General features: G+C 41.2%; 2 protein-coding genes across 2 annotated transcripts; both read right to left on the reverse strand.

Moving 5' to 3' along the window:
- Positions 1–9,698: 9,698 nt before the first annotated feature.
- LOC122685930 (interferon alpha-1-like) lies at positions 9,699–10,268 on the reverse strand. The gene has a single exon (XM_043890962.1). The coding sequence runs from the start codon at positions 10,266–10,268 to the stop codon at positions 9,699–9,701; it is 570 nt and encodes a 189-aa protein (XP_043746897.1).
- A 6,428-nt stretch (positions 10,269–16,696) lies between these two features.
- LOC122685927 (interferon omega-1-like) lies at positions 16,697–17,284 on the reverse strand. Its single transcript, XM_043890961.1, has one exon. It carries the CDS (start codon positions 17,282–17,284, stop codon positions 16,697–16,699), a length of 588 nt encoding a protein of 195 aa, XP_043746896.1.
- Positions 17,285–22,603: the final 5,319 nt, after the last annotated feature.

Here is a 22,603-nt window from a genome sequence, read left to right on the forward strand (position 1 = left end):
TTTCTCATAATTAATCTATTTTCTTTCTAATAGGCATCATCTCTATGGGAACTAGATAGGATTACATTTTTACAGAACAGAAATGCGAAGGACTGCAAAAACAGCAGATATAGCACAAAACAGGCTCTTAGTCTAAAAGTTAACTCTAATCTCTATCTAAAGTATTTTCTATGAGGCACATTTGTGGCTATTATATTTGTGGAGCTTTTCTCACCCTGAGAAGGGTCCTATGCTTAATAGTTTCTTTTGTTAGCGTACTGTGCTTAGGATATTTAGAACAATCATGAGCATTTTTTGCAATGAGAGCACACATTTATCAAACAAGCCAGAATGCCAGCAAAAGAGTTTAAACTGAAGCATTTCTTTCATCCCTAGCCCCTTCATAGGGTACCAGCGTCTAGGAGATTTATTAATTAGGGTTTTAAGTTGGTCTTTATTCAGTGAAAGAGGAGCAGGAGAGCTCTCGGCAGGCAACACAAGAATCCGCAGCAGGGCAAACAAGGACAACAGCAGAAAAGGAGGGAGGATACAGGGTGGGGTAGAGGCCGAGGCCAACCTGGAGGGTCCCTTATCCTAGACGGCCTTGCCTGTCAGGTTTTTTCCTCATGACCTCGTCATGAATGGGGTCCTGGATGGCCTTGCCTGTCCGGTATTTTCTTCATGACCTCGTCATGGGCGGGATCTCCCATAATGGCTCCCAGCACTCAACTTTCTTTATAGTCCAACTCTCACATCCATACATGACTACTGGAAAAACCATAGCTTTGTTTGACTAGATGGATCTTTGTTGGTAAAGTAATGTCTCTGCTTTTTAATATGCTATCTAGGTTGGTCATAACTTTTCTTTCAAGGAGCAAGTGTCTTTTAATTTCATGGCTGCACTCACCATCTGCAGTGATTTTGGAGCCCCAAAATAAAGTCTGCCTCTGTTTCCATTGTTTCCCCATCTATTGCCATGAAGTGGTGGGACCGGATGCCATGATCTTAGTTTTCTGAATGTTGAGCTTTGAGCCAACTTTTTCACTCTCCTTTTTCACTTTCATCAAGAGGCTCTTTAGTTCTTCTTCACTTTCTGCCATAAGGGTGGTGTCACCTGTATGTCTGAGATTATTGATATTTCTCCTGGCAATCTTGATTCCAGCTTATGCTTCATCCAACCCAGCATTTCTCATGATGTACTCTATATATAAGTTAAATAAGCAGAGTGACAATATACAGCTTTGACGTACTGCTTTCCCGATTTGGAACCAGTCTGTTGTTCCATGTCCAGTTCTAACTGTTGCTTAAGCCAGCTGAATTCCATGGGCATCTCTATTCCTCTGAGAATTCAGGGCAGTGAGGACCAGCCTAGTAGGTCAGGAAAAATACCCTTTTTTCCTTTACTTGAGTGTAATATTTCAATCAGTTTTTAATACTCTATATTCACTTAGTGGCTGACTGGACAAGACTTGTCTCAGTGCTCCTGATCTAGTTCTAATTCATGATGAGATAAAGAAAAGTAAAGAAAGCCATAGGGGCTGCATCTCTATCACTTTCAAGACTTTAGATTTTGTTTCTCTTTGCAAGTTTCCTAGAAAGTACAATTGGAGATGTGTTTTGTGGACAAAAAGAAAGCAAATGTAAGTCTTCAACGTAATGAATGTGGAAGAAGGGAAGTGGTTTTCCCCTGACACAGTGACGTATCCTGAGTTAGCAAACTTCAGTGCAGCACAGCTGGGGACGGGGCTGTGGCAGAGGGGAAGGGTGAGGCCAGTATGAACAAGGATCAGAGAAATGCAAATCAAAACCACAGTGAGGTACCACTCCACGCCAGTCAGAATGGCTGCTATCCAAAAGTCTGTAAGCAATGGATGCTGGAGAGGGTGTGGAGAAAAGGGAACTCTCTTTCACTGTTGGTGGGAATGCAAGCTAGTACAGCCACTATGGCGAACAGTGTGGAGATTCCTTAAAAAACTCGAAATAGAACTGCTATATGACCCAGCAATCCCACTGCTGGCCATGCACACTGAGGAAACCAGAATTGAAAGAGACACGTGTACCCCAATGTTCATTGCGGCACTGTTTATAATAGCCAGGACATGGAAGCAACCTAGATGTCCATCAGCAGATGAATGGATAAGAAAGCTGTGGTACGTATACACAGTGGAATATTACTCACCCATTAAAAAGAATACATTTGAATCAGTTCTAATGAGGTGGATGAAACTGGAGCCTGTTTTACAGAGTGAAGTAAGCCAGAAAGAAAAACACCAATACAGTATACTAACACATATATATGGAATTTAGAAAGATGGTAATGATAACCCTGTATACAAGACAGCAAAAGAGACACAGATGTATTGGACAGTCTTTTGTACTCCGTGGGAGAGGGCGAGGGCGGGATGACATGGGAGAATGGCATTGAAACATGTAAATTATCATATGTGAGAGGAATCGCCAGTCTAGGTTCAATGCATGAGACAGGGTGCTCAGGGCTGGTGCACTGGGATGACCCAGAGGGATGGGATGGGGAGGGAGGTGGGAGGGGGGTTCAGGATGGGGAACACATGTACACCCATGGAGGATTCAAGTCAATGTACGGCAAAACCAATACAATATTGTAAAGTAAAATAAATTAATTAATTAAAAAAAAAGAAAGAAAAGCTGGGACACAGCTGCTTCTGACAGAAGTTCAATAAAAGCCAAGCCCTGACTCTATTGACTGCTTTCAGCTTTGTATAATAGTCATTTGATGTTTCTTTCATATAATCCACATGTGATCAGTAATAAGGAAAGAAGGAATAAGACACACCCACCAGCTCACAAGAGACTAACAAGCAGAACCCAGTTGTTAGAACAATAACCCTCTCTGGCAAGATCGTGGAATCTAGCTTTGCTGAGCATTTGTGTAGGTGGTAAATACACCTGGGCACTGAGAAGGTGTATGGGAAAGCTAGAATTAAAAGGAAAGGAATTAGATGATTTAAAAGATTCTGATCTTATTCTAAATAATAGTGATTGTGATATTAAAAAATAATAACTGAATTTTATTGCTTGCTACTAATGGACTAGCCACTTTTCTAAGTTCTTTCAAATTTTAACTCAGTCCTCTCATTAACACTATTAGGTTATAGTCAGTCATGCAACTAGAGAGCAACATAAATCTTGACAACTGAACTATTCCTAATGTACCAAAGATACAAGGGAACACCTTAGTGGCTCTACAATGATTTTTCTTAAAGAACCCATTAAAAAAGTCAAGAGTTCAATTGAAGATATTTAGGAATGAACGAAATAAGTAGATCCAGGAGAGTGAGATGACAGAGGACCCTAATCCACTATAAATGCCAAAGAGTACTGTCTATGGCTTTGTGGGGTGATTCGGGTGTGGTCTGAGTGAACAGAACTAAGTTCTAATCAAAAACACAATATCACTATTGTGTAGTTAGAACAGAATAGATATGTCCGCCAAATGAAGAAGAAAAAGAAAGCATTTCCTAGAGTTTCCTAGAGGTCTAGTCGTCAGGATCCTATATTTTCACTGCTGCAGGCCAGGTTCAATCCCTGATTGGGGAACTGAGATCTCACAAGCCACACAGCAAGAACTCTTAAGATTGTATGAGTTATTTCATCAATGAAATTTAGTAAAATAATGTTATTAAACCTACAGGAGCTGACTCCTGAAATCTTTGTAGTTTTAACTCTTGACTTTTCCAGTGAGTTTAATTTCTACCCATTTTAGCTCTGATGTTTCTCCTTCAGGATGACAACTAAAATGTCATTTTCCATCTTGTTCTACACGAATGAAATCGCTATACCCACTGCAGTCCCTGACCTCCAACACACCCTGATAGGTGTTCAGGGGGGAGATCAGGAACGAGGCTGGGAAAATTGACACAACAGGCCAGCAGAGAGTTAGATAATTCCCAGAGAAAATGTTTGAACCCAATTTTTGCAACTTCTCATACTTAGAAAAGCTTGGAAATCATTTATAGAGACATCTGTTCCTCCTGACTCTCAGCCACGTTCTACCAAGATGTGAGCTCGATGCCATATAACCCCTTTACCACAAACACATATACACTGACCTCCCGCTAAGTCCTTGAGCAGTTACTCAGAGCTGAGGAGAGGCTGTCTTCCAGCCTGTAGTCCTCAGTAAGTCTTCCCCCAAAACTGAACTCCTGGCTCTCACCCTGTTGGATATTTTTCAGTTGACAAGGACCTCTTCCAGGAGACCTCCTCAGGTCAGCCTGTTACTCTCACTCACATTCTCTTTCATTTCCCACTTCCAGTCCAGACGGCTCATCCTGTTGTCCACTGAGTCCAGTGAAGACCCTCTGCTCTTTATTTTTCCAGCTACTAGTGATGATGTGGGCACTGAAGAGGCCTTATGTGTGACCGAGATGGAAGAGCGTACATGCTTCCTGGACAGTAGTAGCACAGGTTTAGTGTATGTGCAGCCGAAGTGAGCGCAGCAGCACCGGTTTTGATGGGCTCCTTAGCAAGGAGGGTCTGAAATGAACTCCAGAGTCAGCCTTATGATCTTACATGGTTGTGTTTATTTAAATTTCTAGCCTCAATCTTTTGAAAATCAAAAATAATACTGTAGGATTGAAATAAAAATAATACTTAAGAAATCATTTGTTAATAAAACGATATTTTTAGCAGTAATATAGGAATGGTTTTTGCTTGTATTAGGGCCCTAATCCTCTGGAAGGGTTCCAAACCTAAAATGTACTTTAAATGTCCTCTATCTTTAAAAGTATCTACTCAGTGCTATATGTACCAACTGGAAAGAAGAGAGAAGCTCAATCCATCAATGTCCTCTTTATCAATTGCCCACAATAAATACATGAATTTCCACAAAAATCATTGTTACTTTTAGAAAACGTGATCTTCCAGTGTGCACGTTACTGTCATATGTCCTGCAGGGAAAGCTCTGTCCCACTGTTGCTAAAGTATTAAAGCCCTGCCTGCATCCCTTCTACGCAAGCTTGTTTGATCTTGTTTGTCTCTCAAAAAGGCAAAGACACCATGATGGAATTTAAGAACTTCCTTGGATTGCACTGTCCCCAGGCACATCCTGCCCTGCTCTGTGATAACTTGCTGGGTCCTAAGGAAGAAACAAGTCTGCAGCTGTGACGGGAGTGACCCTCATGCCTTCCAGGACTCTGCAGGCTGCTGTGGTGTGAACGTCACCCGTGCTGGGGACCCAGCTAGTGGCCAGTCATTCGTGCTCTGTCTCTGTACTTTCAACATCCACTTCGGTCTTCTCAGTCTCTGAAAAGGAATGTTGTGGAGAAGCACTTGCCTCAGTGCAGCCCATCTGTGTTGTTCCATATCCTGAGGACCTGCCACTGCTCCACAAACACTTTAAATGTCTGTGTTCTCCTTCCAAGTTCTCAAGCTGCTGCTGACTTTCAGCTCCATGTTTCCTGCCCTTTGGGCTTTTTGAGCAAGTGAGATTCTTGAACCAGGTGAGCTCCTCCTAGTGTAATCAGCATGTGGAAGAGCCCAGGTAGACGCTCAGAGGAGCCCCTGGAGTCTCCACCATTGTTCACTGTGGTGCATTTCCCTCTATTTACTGTGTTTCTTTGGGAGGCTGGACAGTCTGGACCTGCAGTGCTTTTCAGGCAGAGTGGGTAAAATCATAGGAGAGTGTCTGACAGACCTAGAACATTAACTCAGGTCCTGCTTTTTGGTTGGTGGTTTTGCCATCTTACGGGTAAATGGACAACCAGAAAGCGTAATGGAGAAGGACACAGCTGTCTGAATGGAGAGGACACCTTCATGCAGAGTGAATGAGGAGAGCATGCTGGGGATTTCTACACTGGGAGGAGTGAATGATTGTGATAGTTGAGTGTAAGAATGAGACCCAGGGGAGCAGAGATGAAGCAGAATGGTGCCATGTATCAGAATCAGCAGATAGGTATATGGTATGTTATACATGTAGCATGCTTTATTACTTTGTTTTCACACACGTGTATATTATTATTTTATCATGTATATAATTACATAAAATTGATGAAACACTTTCCCCCAATACTTTTATTTAGGTTGTTATTGTTTTGCAGTCAGTGAAAGAGGGAGGGTAGGAGAATTCATTATTCCCATTTAGATTTATATGAAAGAAAAGAAAATATGCACTACCTGTTTAGCCCTCACTCAGTGTATGATACTTGGCTATGTGCTCTTTAATGTTCTGCTTTGTCTGACTCTCCAAACACTAGGAACATTTTCACTTACTTTATATTTGAGGAGACTGAGGTTCAGGGAAGTTCAGTGGTTCAGAGTTCAGAAGTTCAGAGTCTAGACAGAGTCTAGACTCAATGCAGGATCTCATATCACATAGAAATCATTTTTTAACTTTCAGCCCGTGTGAGTCTCAACCCTTTGATTTCTTCTCCGGTGCTTTGGGAAGATCGGTTCTCCCGGTTGGCTCCCAAGTGCACTGCATGCTCCACCTCTGGGCCCTTTGCAGACTCTTCTTTACTTTCTCAACCTTCAGAGTGGAAGGTCCTCATGAACTTTAGGTCATCTTCTCATTCTACACTCTAATCCTAAAGCACAACATCCACATAAGCTTCTACCAATGGGAAATGGTAAACCTGTTTTTAGGTATTTCTTGGGCACTTTATAGACTAATCGTCTTTATCCCCTTCTTGAGAGGCCTCAACCAGATCCTGGTGGGAGAATCCCCTTTTGTCTAGCTCTCATTGTAACAGGAAACTTAAATAATTAAACATGATTACTGCTTTTATACCTTTCTCTTCCAAACTAAACCCTCCAAAAGTAGAGGTTTCGCATTTGGTTTTTCCACCTGTGTGTTTTCAGAACTGAAAATATATCTGATATAGAAATAAACAATTTCAAATCATATATCTGATATAGAAATATGCAGTTTTAAGTTATAACCTGCTGAAAGAAGTGAGTGATGAGTAGAATTCTTCATTCAGGTTTCAGTATGCATTGTGAATTTAAGCTATTTCTTTTTACAAGAGTAACAATTCCAAGCTGTCTTCTGGGGAAGAGTTTCATAAATTAAAGGAGAAAATAATTTGAAAAACGATAAAGGTTTACATTTACATTTTCTTACATTTGAATACATTATAAATTTGAACATGATATTATATGAACAAAACTATTCTAAATACCATACATAGTATGACTGAGGTAAAGTACAGGGATAAGTAGGTGAATACATTAGAGCCCTTTGCACTTTAATCACTGTTATATTGACTCCTGATCTGATCATTTCTAAACCTCTACTGTATCTGAGACTAGCTGTGATACTTGCTGTGTGTCCTCCAACTGCATTCTTCAGCTTTTAGTACAGTAAATGTCTGTTAAAAGTTGATGTTGATGGACTGGATAAAAGGGACCGAGGTAAATTGGCCTTGACAGTGATCATTAGCATTCATTTTGGGAGGAGTTTGGCTGTGTTTACTTGTAGTTCTACCTTTGTTTCTGCCCTCTTGATTTTGCATGTCAACTACATTGGCTTATGGTTCTGGATTGGTCTTCTTGAAAACAGATTTATTAGACGTGTTTGACAAGTAACCACCATAGAAGAAAAGTTTATGTCTTGTTCACCATTCTGTCATGAGCACAGAGTTCATAATAATTGCACCGAATTCACAAAGAATATTCTTAGAGTTTCCATCAGACATCCCACCAGAATCTTCTGTTGACTTCACTTATTGACCTTCTTAAGAGAAGTAGTTAATAAGCATCTTTAGCTGACATTTCTACTGAGCCTCTTGAATCTTCAGTTTCATCTCACAGTGGAGCTGTAGGGTCTGTGATGCTAGGTAATCAGCCCTCATGCTTTCCCGATTTCAGAGTCTTTGTAATTTTATACATTCTTTTTCATTTAGTACTTTTCTGGGCAGGGCTTGTCTTGCTACTTCTGAATTACTTTCTGTATCATTTTGAGGTTGTAGCTTGATAAGAAAGTAAAAATGGAAACATAAAGGGCCTGTACCATGATTTTCCATGTTCAATACATCATTGATTTTCTTCTCCATTCAGCTTTCTTGGAAAGCTGTCACTGTGTTGGAAGCACTGAGGTAAAAGGAAAACAAATGCTATTCTAACTATGGTGAGAGTAAAAGAACTAAAGAGAATCCCCAGAGGAAACAGGTGACATTGGGACTTTGTTTCTTATTAAATTGCCACCCAATCCAGTATTGTTCCAGGTGGTTAATTCCACCCCATCAGCTCTCAGTAAGGTCAGTTCCATCTGCTTTCTGTGCAGTGAATGCTTTCAACCACAGAGCAGCTTCCTGACATTCAACACTCTATAACACAATCAAAAGAATGATACTTCATCACTGTGTGTTACTAAATCTCATGATTTAAAGTAAATCAGATCTTAAACAGTGATATGAGTTGTTAATGCATCAAATCCACGAAATAAGCAAAGTATGAAACACTGCAGAGCAGGGGGAAAAAACAAACACCTTGCACTCTAAGTCCCACCCTATCCTCTCCTCAATGAGACAGCAAATATCTCAAAACCATTTTCTACACATATTATTATTACCTTCTCTTCTCCATCCTTCCACCTTTGTCCACTATGGTGTCTGTTGATTAAGTCTACCAAGCAAGCTCTCATTAAGGTGGCCCATGCCATCTCTTTTTCCAAGAAGCACTTTCCATCTACAGGTTCATGAATGCATTGAGTCTTAAGTGGTTGCAGGCTTTGCATCTCTGTCCTCTCACCATTCTCTCTTGTGCTGTTAACATATGGCCATTCCATCTCTGCTTCCTTTGTGGCATTCCCTCCCTTTTAAGACTGAGGTCATGGGACTCAATTTTCAGTGCTTTTCTCATTCTATATCTCGTCCTATTTGATCAGTTCTTCTGTTACGCCTTACACTTTATGGAATTGCTTGTAAATTGCCATCGCCAATATCCATTGAACATTTGCACTGAAATGTCTACTATAAGTAGTTGACTTTTATTTTCACATGCTCCCAAAGCTTGATCCACCTTCTACTGGGGGAATTCCATTTTTCTCCCTTTCATTGTATCAGTCAAGCTAATTGATAGTCATTTCTACTACTAATTATACTATTTTAAAAATAGTTAACATTTTATTATAAACTAACTCATTATTGTTTTTAGGTTACTTTCCATTAAAATAATCAAAGTTACAAAAATGATTGGATTAATTAATTTCACATCTAGGTCCTGAGAGCAACACACCACCTGGCTAGAGAAAGTATATTTTTACTTGTAATGTGCAAATCATAAAGATGGGTGAAGGAACTGCAAAATGCATTCTTTAATCAAGTTGTGTATTCAGTCTTGATGTTTCTTTTTTAAAGAAAAACAAAGGAAGTTTTTTATAGTAAGGTTTAATGAATGAAGAAAACTCATAAATTGACTAAATACAAAATATATTTTTCCCTTAAGTATACATACATAATTATATGAACAAAATAAATTAATTCTTTATATATAGATAAATATTAAATTAGATAAATAAATGTCCAAGTATATAAATAAGTAGATGGATCAGCTTGAGTATCTGCAATGGACTAGTGCCTGTAGAGTAGAACATGATGTCGCTTAATATACCTGAAATCATTTGACAAATTGAATCGATTCAGGGCAGGATGACAGCGGAAATGTGAGCCCTTGACGTGGCCCCGCAGGAGGCATGTGGTCTTGTTGGTCTGTGAGGATCATTTCCGTGTTGAACCAGGTGTCTGTCAGTCCTTCCTCCGGAATCTCTCCTGCAAGTTTGTTGAGGAAGAGAAGGCTCTCATGACTTCTGCTCTGACAACCTCCCAGGCACAAGGGCTGTGTCCCTTCTCTTGCAGATAGAGAGTGACTCTGTGGAAGTATTTCCTCAGAGCCAGGCTGGAGTCCCCCTTGAGCAGGGGAGCCCCTTGCAGCCCCTGCTCCTGCCTCAGACAGGCTTGCAGGTCAGTGAGCTGCTGATCCAGTGCAGTGCGGAGCTTGTCCAGGAGGCTCTGGTCCCACGCAGTGGCCGAGCCCTCGGTGCTGAAGAGCTGGAAGGTGTGCTGGGTCACCTCGTGGAGCACAGAGATGGCTTGAGCCCTCTGCAGCTGGCTGCCACCCAGCGCCTCCTGGGGGAATGCGAAGTCATTCCTGTCCTGCAGGCAGGAGGAAGGGGAGACCCTCCTCAGTTGTCGCAGGAGTGTCAGGACCCTCCTGTTGGCCAGGCTGTGGGTGGGAGGCAGGTGGCAGCCCAGAGAGCAGATGGAGTTGCAGCTGAGCAGCAGCAGGGCCAGGAGTAAGGACCAGGCTGGGGCCATCGGGGACCTTGCGGATGCTGCTGGCCTGGGGAGGTGGGTGACTCTGTGAACCTGCTCTCTAGGTTCCCTGAAGACCTTCCTTCAGGCCTGTGTCTTAAATAGGAGCCCATGGTTTCCATTTTCTGAGAGTTCCCTCTTGCTTTCTACTTTTGTTTTTGCTTTTCAATTTGCACTCTTCAAATGGGTTAGGACAGCGTTTCGCAAACGTTGTTTTCATTATTGCCTCCTCTTCCCCTATTGACAGAGTCTTCTGAGGTTTTTTTTTCCTAATTACCCACACCATGAAATTTTGACAACACAATAATGCTGTGGATCCATCTTTGTACTACTTGCATATCTTTATACATAGAAAAAGAAAGTTCAAAGCTTACTTGTTGTATTCACCCTAGGGTTAACAATGCCGTAAAATGAAAGGTGTACATTAAATGTAAAAGTTGTTGAATTTTGTTTACTTTATGAATGAGTTTGAAGAATGACTTTTAATGGAGGATATTTACTTATATAAATAGTAATGTACCAAATTACATATTCATATGAAATTCATATAAAAATATATAATAATACCTCAGTATAGATAGACTTAAAAATCTTTCAAAACTCAAAATCATCGAAAATCTTAGATTATTTTCCTCATATTTATTTTGAAGCACTTTTAACTTTGTTTCATATCAGAAACCAATTTTTAATTCCCTGTCTGCTGAATATTCATCTCAATTTTATCAACATTTCTTTCTGTTTAGCTGTTCACATACTTATGGATGTTCTTAACAACTTTGATAGGAATAAATAATAAAATGCCATGATACCAATCCAATGGAGGAAAGTGAAGAGGAACTAAAGAGTCTCTTGATGAGGGTGAAAGAGGAGACTGAAAAAGCTGGCATAACACTCAACATTTAAAAACCTAAGCTTATGACATCTATGGCAAATAGATGGGAGAAAGAGAGGAAACAGTGACAGATTTTCTTTTCTTGGTCTCCAAAATCACTGTGGACGTTGACTGCAACTACAAAATTAAAAGACACTTGCTCCTTGGAAGAAAAGCTATGACAGAACTAGATAGCATGTTAAAAAGCATAAACATCACTTTGACAACAAGCGTCTGTATAGTCAAAGCTATGGTATTTCCAGTAATCTTATATGGATGTGAGAGTTGGGCCATAAAGAAGGCTGAGTGCAGTAGAATCAATGCTTTCGAATTATGGTGCTGGAGAAGACTCATGAGAGTCCCTTGGACATTAAGAAGATCAAACCAGTCAAGAAATCAACCCTGAATATCATTGGAAGGATTAATAATGAAGCTGAAGCTCCAATAAGTAAGTAAACGTTAGTTGCTCAGTAGTGTCTGATCTTTGTGACCCCATGAACTGTAGCCAGCCAGTTGCTCTTCTGTCCATGGAATTCTCTAGGCAAGAACACTGGAGTAGGTTGCCATTCCCTTTTCCGGCGATCTTCCTAACCCAGGGATCAAACCCAAGTCTCCCGCACTTGCACGTACATTCTTTATCATCTGAGCTACCAGGGAAGCCCTGCACTTTGACTATCTGATGTACAGAGCCAACTCACTGGAAGAGATCCTGATGCTGGGGAAGATTAAGGGCAGGAGGAGAAGGGGGCGACAGAGGAAATGGTTGGATGGCATTACCAACTCAGTGGATATGAATTTGAGCAAACTCCAGGAGATAGTGAAGGACAGGGAATCCTGGCGTGCTGCTGTCCATGGGGTCGTGAAGAGTCAGACAGGATTGAGCACAGGATTTAGCAACTCAAAAATAGCAATAAAATATTCTTCCCTTGATCCCTGGAAAGTGCACTTCTCTAGGCAGCTGTAGGAGGACCAAAGAACTCTTTTTCTCGGGTTCCTTTGGGATGCCCACTTTGGAGAGTTTGCAGTTCTGGGCTCTGCAGACCGTCAGGGCACAGCAACCTCAGTGAGTCTTTTGATACTGATTTACTATTGGGGGGAAAAACTTTTTGTTTTCACAGTGCTGAGTGCTGAAGAGGGAGCCTTGTAGCCCTACCAGTGACAGTATTCTCTGGTTGGGAGCTCAGAACCTTGCATTTTCTGAGCCTTCCCTAGAGTTTTGTGCTTTATTTTCCAGGAAGGATTCCATTTACTGAGGGGCTTCATTCAGGTGGGGAGTCAGCGAATTGGGGTTGATTTTACAGACTCGGGTCCCTTCTGGCACCATCCAGCAACAGCTCAGAGACAGGGAGCCTGGTGGTGGTGATGGGACCTCTGGAAGGTGTCCAGGATGTCCTGGGGTGAGTGAGAGCACGGCCACCACCAGGGCCAAGGACTGGGGAGCTGTGGTTTCCTGCTTTAAGAATATTTATCCCTGTGCAGAATAAATTAAAAAAAAATATTTCCTGGCCTATTCATGGATAACAAGAAAAAAAAATAATTTAGAACATGAAACCAACAGATTTCTTCTTGAACAAGTTGGCAGGAAAACTCAGGAATTAAGGGGAAATATTTTAATTCTCAAGATACTGAAATTTACTGACCTTCACCAAAACATGAAGTTAAGCAAGTTGGTTAATTTCACTGCCCCCTCTCTGACTGGTTACTGATTAAAGGAATGGTTGATGCAGATATTTGGATCAAGCCATGGATAGGGAACAATTGGCTAAATTGTTAAATGATTTTTAAAATATCCAATTGTTTTTCAAAATATATTAAAATATTGTAGGTATATTTTTCCCACTATCCCTTGGGAAGAACCAGAAGGCAGAGCATTCTTCCCTGTTGCCTCATTTTTCTTGCTGTCTCCTTTCTTTCATCAGTACTCTTAGTGTCCTTTAGATGGGCCGTCATTCCTCTCTTTGGTTCAGACTCTACGGTTTTTACTTGTGAGTGCAGATTGTCAGTTTTCTTTCTGAAGAAGGGGATTGAGAATAATTACACATGACAATCTCTTCTCTGTCATGTATGCTATGGACATGAGATATTTACATACAACCTCAACTAGGACTGCCCTGCCCTGTGTCTTAGTTCAGGCTGCTCTGACAAGGTCCCAGAGACTGGGTGGCTCATGGGTGACAGAAGCTTATTTGTCACAGTCCTGGGGCTGCAAGTGTGAGATCAAGGGTGTCAGCAGCGTGGCGTTCTGGTGAGAACCCTCTTCTGGGTTGCAGACTGCCAGCGTCTCTCTATGTCCTCACATGGTGGAGAGCAGAGAGGAAGCAAAGTGTCTTGTGAGCCTCATGAAGACAGTAATCCTGTGCGTGGGGAATCTCCCCTCATAACCTCCTCTAACCCTAATGATTTCTCTAATATCCCACCTCCTGATACGATCACATGGTGGGGGTAGATTTCAATATATGAATTTTGGGAACACACACACATTCAACCTGTAACATGGTAATAAGAAGATACAGGGCATTGTGTTTATTGCAGATCCATTAGAATATATTTCATTCTTGATATTTATCTGAGGATAACACATTCCTTGATGCTATCATCCCTCATTATGGCTCATTCATCCTGATTTGATTACTAATTTAATGTTACAATGCTACTGTGAACATGATTACCAAGAACTTGCCAAATTCCAGACTTTCAGTCTTTATAAAAAATGATGTTGACAGCAACTACAAATTCCTTAAGCCTTAAAAAGGACACTTAATCCTTCCAACATAGTTGAACCTGAGTTGTAAATATTCTCATTTCCAGGAGCCACCTACTAAGACTTTATTTGAATAAAACAATCTAATAAGAAAAGTCCAGGTTTCAAAACCATTATGTCAAATTCCAAACTCCACCTCCCTATCCATACCATAAACACCTGTGCAAATTGTATGTATTGAACCATTGCTTATTTTCCTATTTCACTAACACACATTGTGCCTTTGTTTTCCATACCTTGCTGTTACAGTACTCTATATTTTCATTAGTTTATCATCTACCTCCAAATTTCTAGATGAATTGAGCAATTTACAAATTATCCTGATTATTTTATGTAATAAGCAAAATGAAATTATCAACTGGGAATTCTTTCTGAGAGTCTAAATGTGATGGACAAAATTAATAATTCTAATAATTATGAAATAATCATATTTAACTGTCCAGGATGATTCATATAGATTGCTCAATTAACCGTCACCATAAATTTGAGATGCATGATAGAAGACCCTTGAGAATTATAGCCACTATAAGAGATTGGATTACAAACATTTCAGTGAGTCTCTGTAGAAAACAGGCTTCCCTGTTGGGAAAGAATCTTTCAGTGGATAAAAGAATCCACGTGTCCATGCAGGAGAGGTGTGTTAGATCCCTGGATTGGGAAGATCCTCTGGAGGAGGAAATGGAAACCCACTCCAGTATTGTCTGGGAGATCCCATACAGAGAAGCCTGGCAGGCTTCCATGGGGTCACAAAGAGTCGAATGAGACTTAGCAGCTAAACAATGAGAACGACTGTAGAAAACACCAAGCTGACAGGGCTCTTGTGGATTTAGGTTAAAAATACTTAATGCTACCAAATTACATGAATGTGGAAAATGACTGGAAGAAGAGAAGACGACGCATGCTAACCGGTGAAACGTTAGGGATGGAGCAGAGCATCCCCACTGCCATCAGCAAGGAGACCAGAGTTTCAGAAATTCAGCACTTCACCAGGGTCTCAGTGAAACAGCTCAGGTCTTGCACTAAGCTAAGTCCTCCAAGCTCCCTTCCCTGCGCCCCAGCGGCCGGGATGAGCACCTGAACTCTCAGTAATGGACCGGACGCGCCTCCAGGTCCAGCGCCGCGAACTCCCGCGCAGGATCCAGGGGAGAACTGAGGAGTCCGGTCGACAATAGCCTTCACTCTGGCGAGGCGCCTCCATAGCCCAGGAGCGCGTGTGGCCGCGGGAGCAGTCAGGAAACTTCCTTTTGGGTCCCACTGCCCAGGGGAGCTTTGCCACTACTTCGCTCAGATCTTTAGATTTCTGCACTTACCCCCATGTCCACCCTCCCCTTCCTAGGAGGAGATTTTGGCCGGAGAGGTTTATCCCGGTGCCCTTTTATGCTGCGACTGATGGCTGGAAATCAGACCATGTTGTGAAGTGTTTTCAAATTCAGGATTGTTTCTGGGGAGAAAGACTAATTCTTTCAGGGATTCAGGGAAAAGGGAAAGCCACCTGAAGTCTGGACAGGAATCTGCTAGATATTGGGACCCTCCAGTGGGAAGACTTGGGGACAAGACTAAGACTTAAAAGGAAAATTATTTCATTTAATATTAATATAAGTGGTTAATTTCTCTTGCAATATTAATTGGTTAAAAAATATTTCAAATTTTATAGTGAAAGCCGTTCAGTCATGTCTGACTCTTTGTGACCCCATGGATTTGTACAGTCCATGGAATTCTCCAGGCCAGAATACCGGAGTGGGTAGGCATTCCCTTCTCCAGATCTCCCCAACCCAGGGATCCAACCCAGGTCTCCCACATTGCAGGCAGATTCTTTACCAGATGAGCCATAAGGAAGACCAAGAATACTGGAGTGGGTAGCCTATTCCTTCTCCAAGGGATCTTCCTGACCCAGTCATCGAACTGGGGACCCCTGCATTGCAGGCAGATTCTTATAATTTATAAGTAATTATAAATAACTTAAAATTTAAGTCTTAAATTTAAGTCTTAAGTATCGAGTTAAGATATTTTCTTTATGACCAAACAAAACTTTAGTTTAAGTTCTTGGCTTCAGTGTAAACAAAATCATCAGTAATGTTTTCAAAACTGCTTCCTAGCTTATCTCACTTCATTGCGTGAATGCTGTATTTGACTAACCTATGACCCAGTAACTATAGTAAATAATTAATTTCAGTTTACAAAATCCCTTTTTCTCTTATTTCTTTCAACCAAGAGTCTTCCCTAGTGGCTCAGACAGTTCAGAATCTGCCTGAAATGCAGATTCCAGATTCCATCCTTGGTTGGGGAAGATCCCCTGGTGAAGGAAATAGCAACATACTCCAGTAGTCCTGCCTGGAAAATCCCATGGACAGAGGAGCCTGGTGGGCTATAGTCTATGGGGTCACAAAAGAGTCGGACTTTACTTAGCAACTAAACAAAAAACAGTACAAAATTCAAGAAGTTCACCTTGATAATATTTAATAAATAAAACAAATTACAGATTTAATGAAATAAAAATGTGAATGTATTTGCTAAATTTTAATACTATGTAAACAAAATATTTTATATGAAATAAATATGAGGAGATAAAAGAATAAATATAACAAAATAAATAAGCAGACAATAACATCAGGGCAGTCTTCACTTCGGGACTGATGCACCTACAGCCAAAAAAATGTATATATATTCATTTACTACTGACAAAGTATTGGCTGAAGTAATTCGATAAATTTTGTGGCTAAAGCAGAAATCAGAGTCTTCTGAAATAACCACAGATGACTGTGCAAAGATGATGGGGCATCTTAGTCAGTGAGAGTCATTTCAAGGTGAATTCTGGTCTCCATCCATCATTCTTAACTTTTCTTGCAAGCTGGTTGATGAAGACAAGGATCTCATTATCTCCACTCTGACGATTTCCCAGGCACAGTCGCTGTATTCCTTCTCTTGCAGGTAGACATGGATGCCCTGGAAGTACCTCTTCACAGCCATCGTGGGGCCCATCCTTCCCAGGGCAGAGTCTTCCTCTCCCATCACCTGCCCCAGGCAGGCATCCAGGTCGTCCAGCTGCTGATGGAGTCCCGTGCGGAGCTGCTCCAGGAGGGTGGTGTCCCAGGCAGCAGAGGAGCACTCTGTGTGGAAGAGGTTGAAGCTCTGCTGGAGCATCTCATGGAGCACAGAGATGGCCTGGGCCTCCTGCAGCTGGCCGCCCTCCACCATCTCCTGGGGGAAAGCGAAGTCCATTCTGTCCTGCAGACAGAAGCGAGGGGAGAGTCTCCTCATTTGGCCCAGGAGACTGAGGATCTTCCTGCCAACCAGCACGTGGTTCTGAGACAGGTCACAGCCCAGGGATCCTCCAGGGCCGTAGCTGACCAGCACCAGGGCCATCAGTAGAGAGAGCACGAAGGCCATGGGGAAGATGAGGCTGCTGCTGTTGGCCTGACTGCGATGGTGTCTGGTGGAACCTTGAGATAGGTTCTCTAATGCCATGCTTTTGAAGCAAGGCCATTAAATAGGGAACACAGTAGTTTTCATTTTCTAGTCATTTCTGTACACTTTTACTTCCTTTTTTGACTTTCATTTTTGTATTCTGAATATGGTCAAAGAAACTGTCATCAGTCTAAACTATTTATTTTATCTATTTCCCAATAACATCAAATGTACCCATCCAAATAGATATTTATCAATCAAATGAGAAAGGTTTTTGTCTTACATCAGAAATGATGTAGGTTTCTAAGTACAATCATTATCACTCTTTCTCTTACATATGTAAATGTAGCTCTTCTCTGTTCCATGAACAAATTTTTGGCCCTGATCTTAGGCTCAATTTCTGTTTCTTACTTTACTTAGGAAGGCAGGCTCTGTATTTATCAGGGATTTACCAGGTCACTCTAGCAAATAAACTCTTTGAAACAAACGCTGGGTTTTCTTTAGTGTTTGATTTAGAGAAAAGGCTGATTATTATGAGTCCATGAACTCCTCCCATGTTTCTCTTCCTTCTAGAACACGTTCCTGCAGGTCCATGTGGTTGTGCTTCAGGGAACCACGAAGTCAGGACTATTACAGACATCACGCTTTCTTTCCACCACTTTCATACTGGAGACCTATTGTCCTTTGCTGGCTTGGCCATTACCCCTAGCAGGAATTTTGGTTTTTCTCAGATAATATGGGTGGGGAGACTCTAATTCCAGGATAATTGTATTTCCCCAGCAGCACCTCACTCACACAAGGGAGAGATCGCATGGAGCCACACCCTGTCCTCTAGAGTGACTGAGTCCCCTTACTCACCTGCTGGACTCCCTCCCTGAGGGCAGGCTCACCACATTCTGAGGACTCAAAAATCTGCTTTCTGTGGAGGGCTTGTTTATTTGTTGGGAAAATAAATCGTCTTCCTGAACTTTCACCTGCTGTGTTTGTGTGAAGGACCCTTGTTCTCAGTGGTGACCTCCTCTTCTCTGACCCGTTTCCCCAGGTGTCCAAAGTGTCAGCAAAGCTCAGACGCTGAGAGCAAAAGTGCATTTGTGCAAGTTGATGAAGGAATTTCCAACTGCAATTATTTTGCTTTTAGTAGATAAACAATATTTACTCTGCCAAGTATAGTTTTTATTATTCAACTCTTTTACTTAAACTGTTCAACACTTGTTCTGCTCAAACTTTCTGAGCTGGAGGAAGGAGATTCAGTATTGGTGTTGTCTCTTATTGGAAGCTTATGTCACAAAATCTAGTGAGTTACAGTTGTTTATTCAGGCAGTTGATTCCACCAGGCATCTCTGTTCCTTTGTCTCTGTTCCTCTGAGAATGCAGGGCAGTGAGTCCCAGCTTACTAGATCAGGAGAAATAGTCTTCTTTCCTTGAGTGTAATTTTTCATTTAAACTTTTTATATTCACTTAGTGACTTATTTTGGGTAGGCTCCTGGAGTTGGTGATGGACAGGGAGGCCTGGCGTGCTGCAGTTCAGAGGGTCGCAAACAGTTGGCATGACTGAGTGACTGAACTGAACTGAACTGAGTGACTTATTGGACAAGATTTGTCTCATTGCTTCTGCTCTGGTTGTAATTCATGATGACATGAGAACACCAAAGGGAAGTAAAGAAACGCAGAGGGGCTGCATCTCTATCACTTTCAAGACATTAGATTTTTTTGTTTCTCTTTGCAACTTTTCTAGAAAGTAAAATTGCACAGTTGTTTTGTGGGCAACAAGAAAACAAGGTTAAGTCTCAATGTCATGAATATGAAAGAAGGGAAGTGGTTTTCCCCTGACACAGTGACGTATTCTAAGTTAGAAAACTTCAGTGCAGCACAGCTGGGGACAAGTCTGAGGCAGAGGGAAACTATGAGGTCAATATGAACAACAGAAAGCCTGGGACATAACTGTTTCTTACAGAAGCTCAAAGAAGGACAAATCCTGGATCTAACTGCCCTCAGCTTTGTAAGACCAGCCACCTAGTTTTTCTTTTCTTTAATCAACTTGTGGTCAGTATAAGGGGAGAAGGAAGAAGTCACACTCAGCAGCTCACAAGAGACAGGCAATCAGAGCCCCAGTTGCTGGAACACTAATCCTATCTGGTAGGGTCGAGGAGACCAGCCTTGCTGAGCATCTGCTTAGATGATAAATCCACTTGGGCAAAGAGACTATGCTTTTAAATAACTAGAATGAAAGGGAATTAAATGATTCCAAAAGATCCTGATCTTAGTCTAGCTAATAGTAATTTTGATATTAAAAATAATAACTGAATTTTATTGATAACCAACTCTAATGATCTCCCTAATATTCCAGCTCTTGATACTATCACATTGATGGGTTGGGTTTCTGTGGGATTTTTAAGAATTTTAAAAATATTTATTTTATGTGTTTATTTGTTTATTTGGCTATGGCATGTCTTAGTCGGTGTATGCTGGATCTTGGATCTTTGTTGCTTCATGCAGGATCTTTACTTGGGCCATGGGAAGTCTTGCTTGCCACATGCAGAATCTAGTTCCCTGACCAGAGATCCAACTCAGGCTCCATGCTTTGGGAGCATGGAGTCCTGGCCACTGGACAATCAGGGAAGTCTCGAGGGGTACAGTTTAAATATATGAATTTGGGGAACACACACACATGCAGTCTGTAACATGGTAGTAAGGAGATGCCAAGGTATTGTGTTTATGGCAAGGATTCATTAGGATATATTTCATTCTTGATATTATCGAGGAGTAAGAACACATTCCCTGAGGCTGCCCTCACTTTTTATGACACATCCATCCTGAATTGATTACTAATTAAACGTTACAAGACCACTGTGGACATGATTACCAAGGACCTGCCAGACAAATTTCACAGACTATCAGTGTTTATCAAAAATGACAGTGACAACAAGTACAAATTCCTTAGCCTTTGTGAGGGACTCACTAAATCCTTTCATAGTTGAAACTGAGTTAATAGTTCTATTTTGAAGAGCCTCCTGCTAAGACTTTATTTGAATGAAATAATCTAATAATGAAATGGCAAATCCAGTTTTAAAAACCTAATATGCCAGATTCCAAACTACTTGTCTAGACCATAATACCTGAGCACACTGCATGTACTGAGCCCTCACTTATTTTCCCATTTTACTTCTAACACAAGATGCACCTTTGTTGTTTCATACCTTGATGTTACAAATCTCTTATTTCCATTAGTTAACATCTACATCCAAATTCTAGATAAGCTGAGTGATTTACAATGTATCTGATTATTTTGTATAATAAGCAAAATGAACTTATCAACTGGTAGTTATTACTGAAAGTCTAAATGTGATTGATAAAATTAATAATTCTAATAATTATAAAATAATCATATTTAACTGTCAGAGATGATTCGTATAGCTTGTTTAATGAATCCTCACCATAAATTGGAGATACATGATGGACAAGATCCTTATGAGTTATGACCCCAGCAAGAGATTGGATTACAAACATTTCAGTGAATCCTCTGTAGAAAGCAACAAGCTGATGGCTCTTGTGAATATAAGTAAAAAAAATACTTAATGCTTTTGAGAGGGTAACAGGCAGGAAGACCAGAGGTCTCCAAACAGAGGAAATAGGTTGCAAGTGTCAGACATTTTTTTATCTCTCTCTTAAGAGCCAGGAGGAAACAAACTAGTGTTGTATTTTCCCCCCTTCTCTATACAAATTTAAAAAGAGGTTTCTCTTCAAATTCTGTGTTGCCATAATGACACCTGGTTCCACCTGAACTTAACTTTTCCCTAACCTTGAGCTAACCAATGCATCTTTCTTATGGAAATGTTTGTCTTAAGCTATGTTAATGTACTATGTATTTACCCTAGACTCTGTGTTCAAGTCAGTTCCACCTAAAGGCTCAGAACCAACTTGACAAACCAGTATGTTATACTCATATATTGTTCTCCTAATCTGTGTTAATGAAACTATATATTTGTTTGGAAATCTGCCTTTCTTCAAGATTCATGTCAATTGTTTTATGGCCTGGGATGACTCACCTGGTGCCAATGTTATCTCAATGCATGTTGTGAGTGAGGGGCCTGGTGCCATTCTCTGAGTTTTGAGACATTCCCTTTCTCTAATTAGCAGACCGCTAGTAGCTGTGTAACATCTGGCTGAAGACTAGCAGGGGGGCACTCTTTCTGCCCCCTTCTGATGTCTGTGTCAGTAGGTTTCTCTATCTCTTTTATACTTTAATAAATCTTTATTACACAAAAGCTCTGAGTGATCAAGCCTCATCACTGGCCTTGGATTGAATTCTTCTCCTCTAGAGGCCAAGAATCCCAGCGTCTTTTGTGGTTCAACAGCAACTTTTCATCTTGGGGGCTCATCCAGGATTCTTCAGGACAAGGTAAGGATGCTTGGAGCTCTAATTCTTTGTTCTCCTAACAAACTTGTTTTTTTTTTTTTTTGTTTGTTTTTGCTGTACTTTACTAACTCTACAGTGTACTTGTGTGAATGAATGACACGCCCTGCACAAAGCAAGTGAGGAGCCCTGCTCTGCAGTTCCTTGGTGACCTCATATGGCTTATGGCAGAAACCCTGTCAGAGGTTTATAACGACCTGCCAATGAACTTCTCTGGTGGCTCAGACAGTAAAACATCTGCCTACAATGCGGAGACTCTGGTTCAATCCCTGGGTCAGGAAGATCTCCTGGAGAAGGAAATGGCAACCCACTCCCATGTTCTTGCCTGAAAAATCCCGTGGATGGAGGAATCTGGTAGGTTACAGTCCATGGGGTCACAAAGAGTTGGACACGACTGAGTGACTTCACTTTCTTTGCCAATGCCAAGAGGCACCCAAAGTCTCCTTTGGGGAGCGGCCAGAAATGGGCAAAGTGTGTGGACCAAACTCTCCTTTCTCAGTCAAAGTTTCTGGTCTCTTTGACCATTTCATAACCTCCTGGGATTAGAACTACTAACCTAATCTGTCAAATCATAGACTTTCAAGGGGCTTGTGATCTATGCTGTTACTGTGTACTGCTTACTTAGGTCCCAAACTTGGATTGGTAGTCGGGAAGCGCCTAACCTTGCTAGGAGTTGGAACTTTAGAAGCTAGGTGGAGCTCTACCTCCAAGAGCATCTCTGAGATTAAAGTTTACTCAGATTGGAAGTGCAATGGGCTTCTTCCTTTGGTAACTCTAGGTCTTAGTGGACCAGTGGAAGCTCTGCAGTGGCTTTTGTCCTAACTCCTTAGATATTCTTTCTATGGAATCTATGGGAATCAACTGGAAAGACTGGCCCTAATAACTCG

This window comes from Cervus elaphus, chromosome 29 (genome assembly GCF_910594005.1).
Source record: "Cervus elaphus chromosome 29, mCerEla1.1, whole genome shotgun sequence".
NCBI classification, from domain to species: Eukaryota; Metazoa; Chordata; class Mammalia; order Artiodactyla; family Cervidae; genus Cervus; species Cervus elaphus.

Coding starts and splice junctions, on each gene's coding strand:
- LOC122685930 (XM_043890962.1), bottom strand. CDS start 10,268: ATGGCCCCAGCCTGGTCCTTACTCCTGGCCCTGCTGCTGCTCAGCTGC.
- LOC122685927 (XM_043890961.1), bottom strand. CDS start 17,284: ATGGCCTTCGTGCTCTCTCTACTGATGGCCCTGGTGCTGGTCAGCTAC.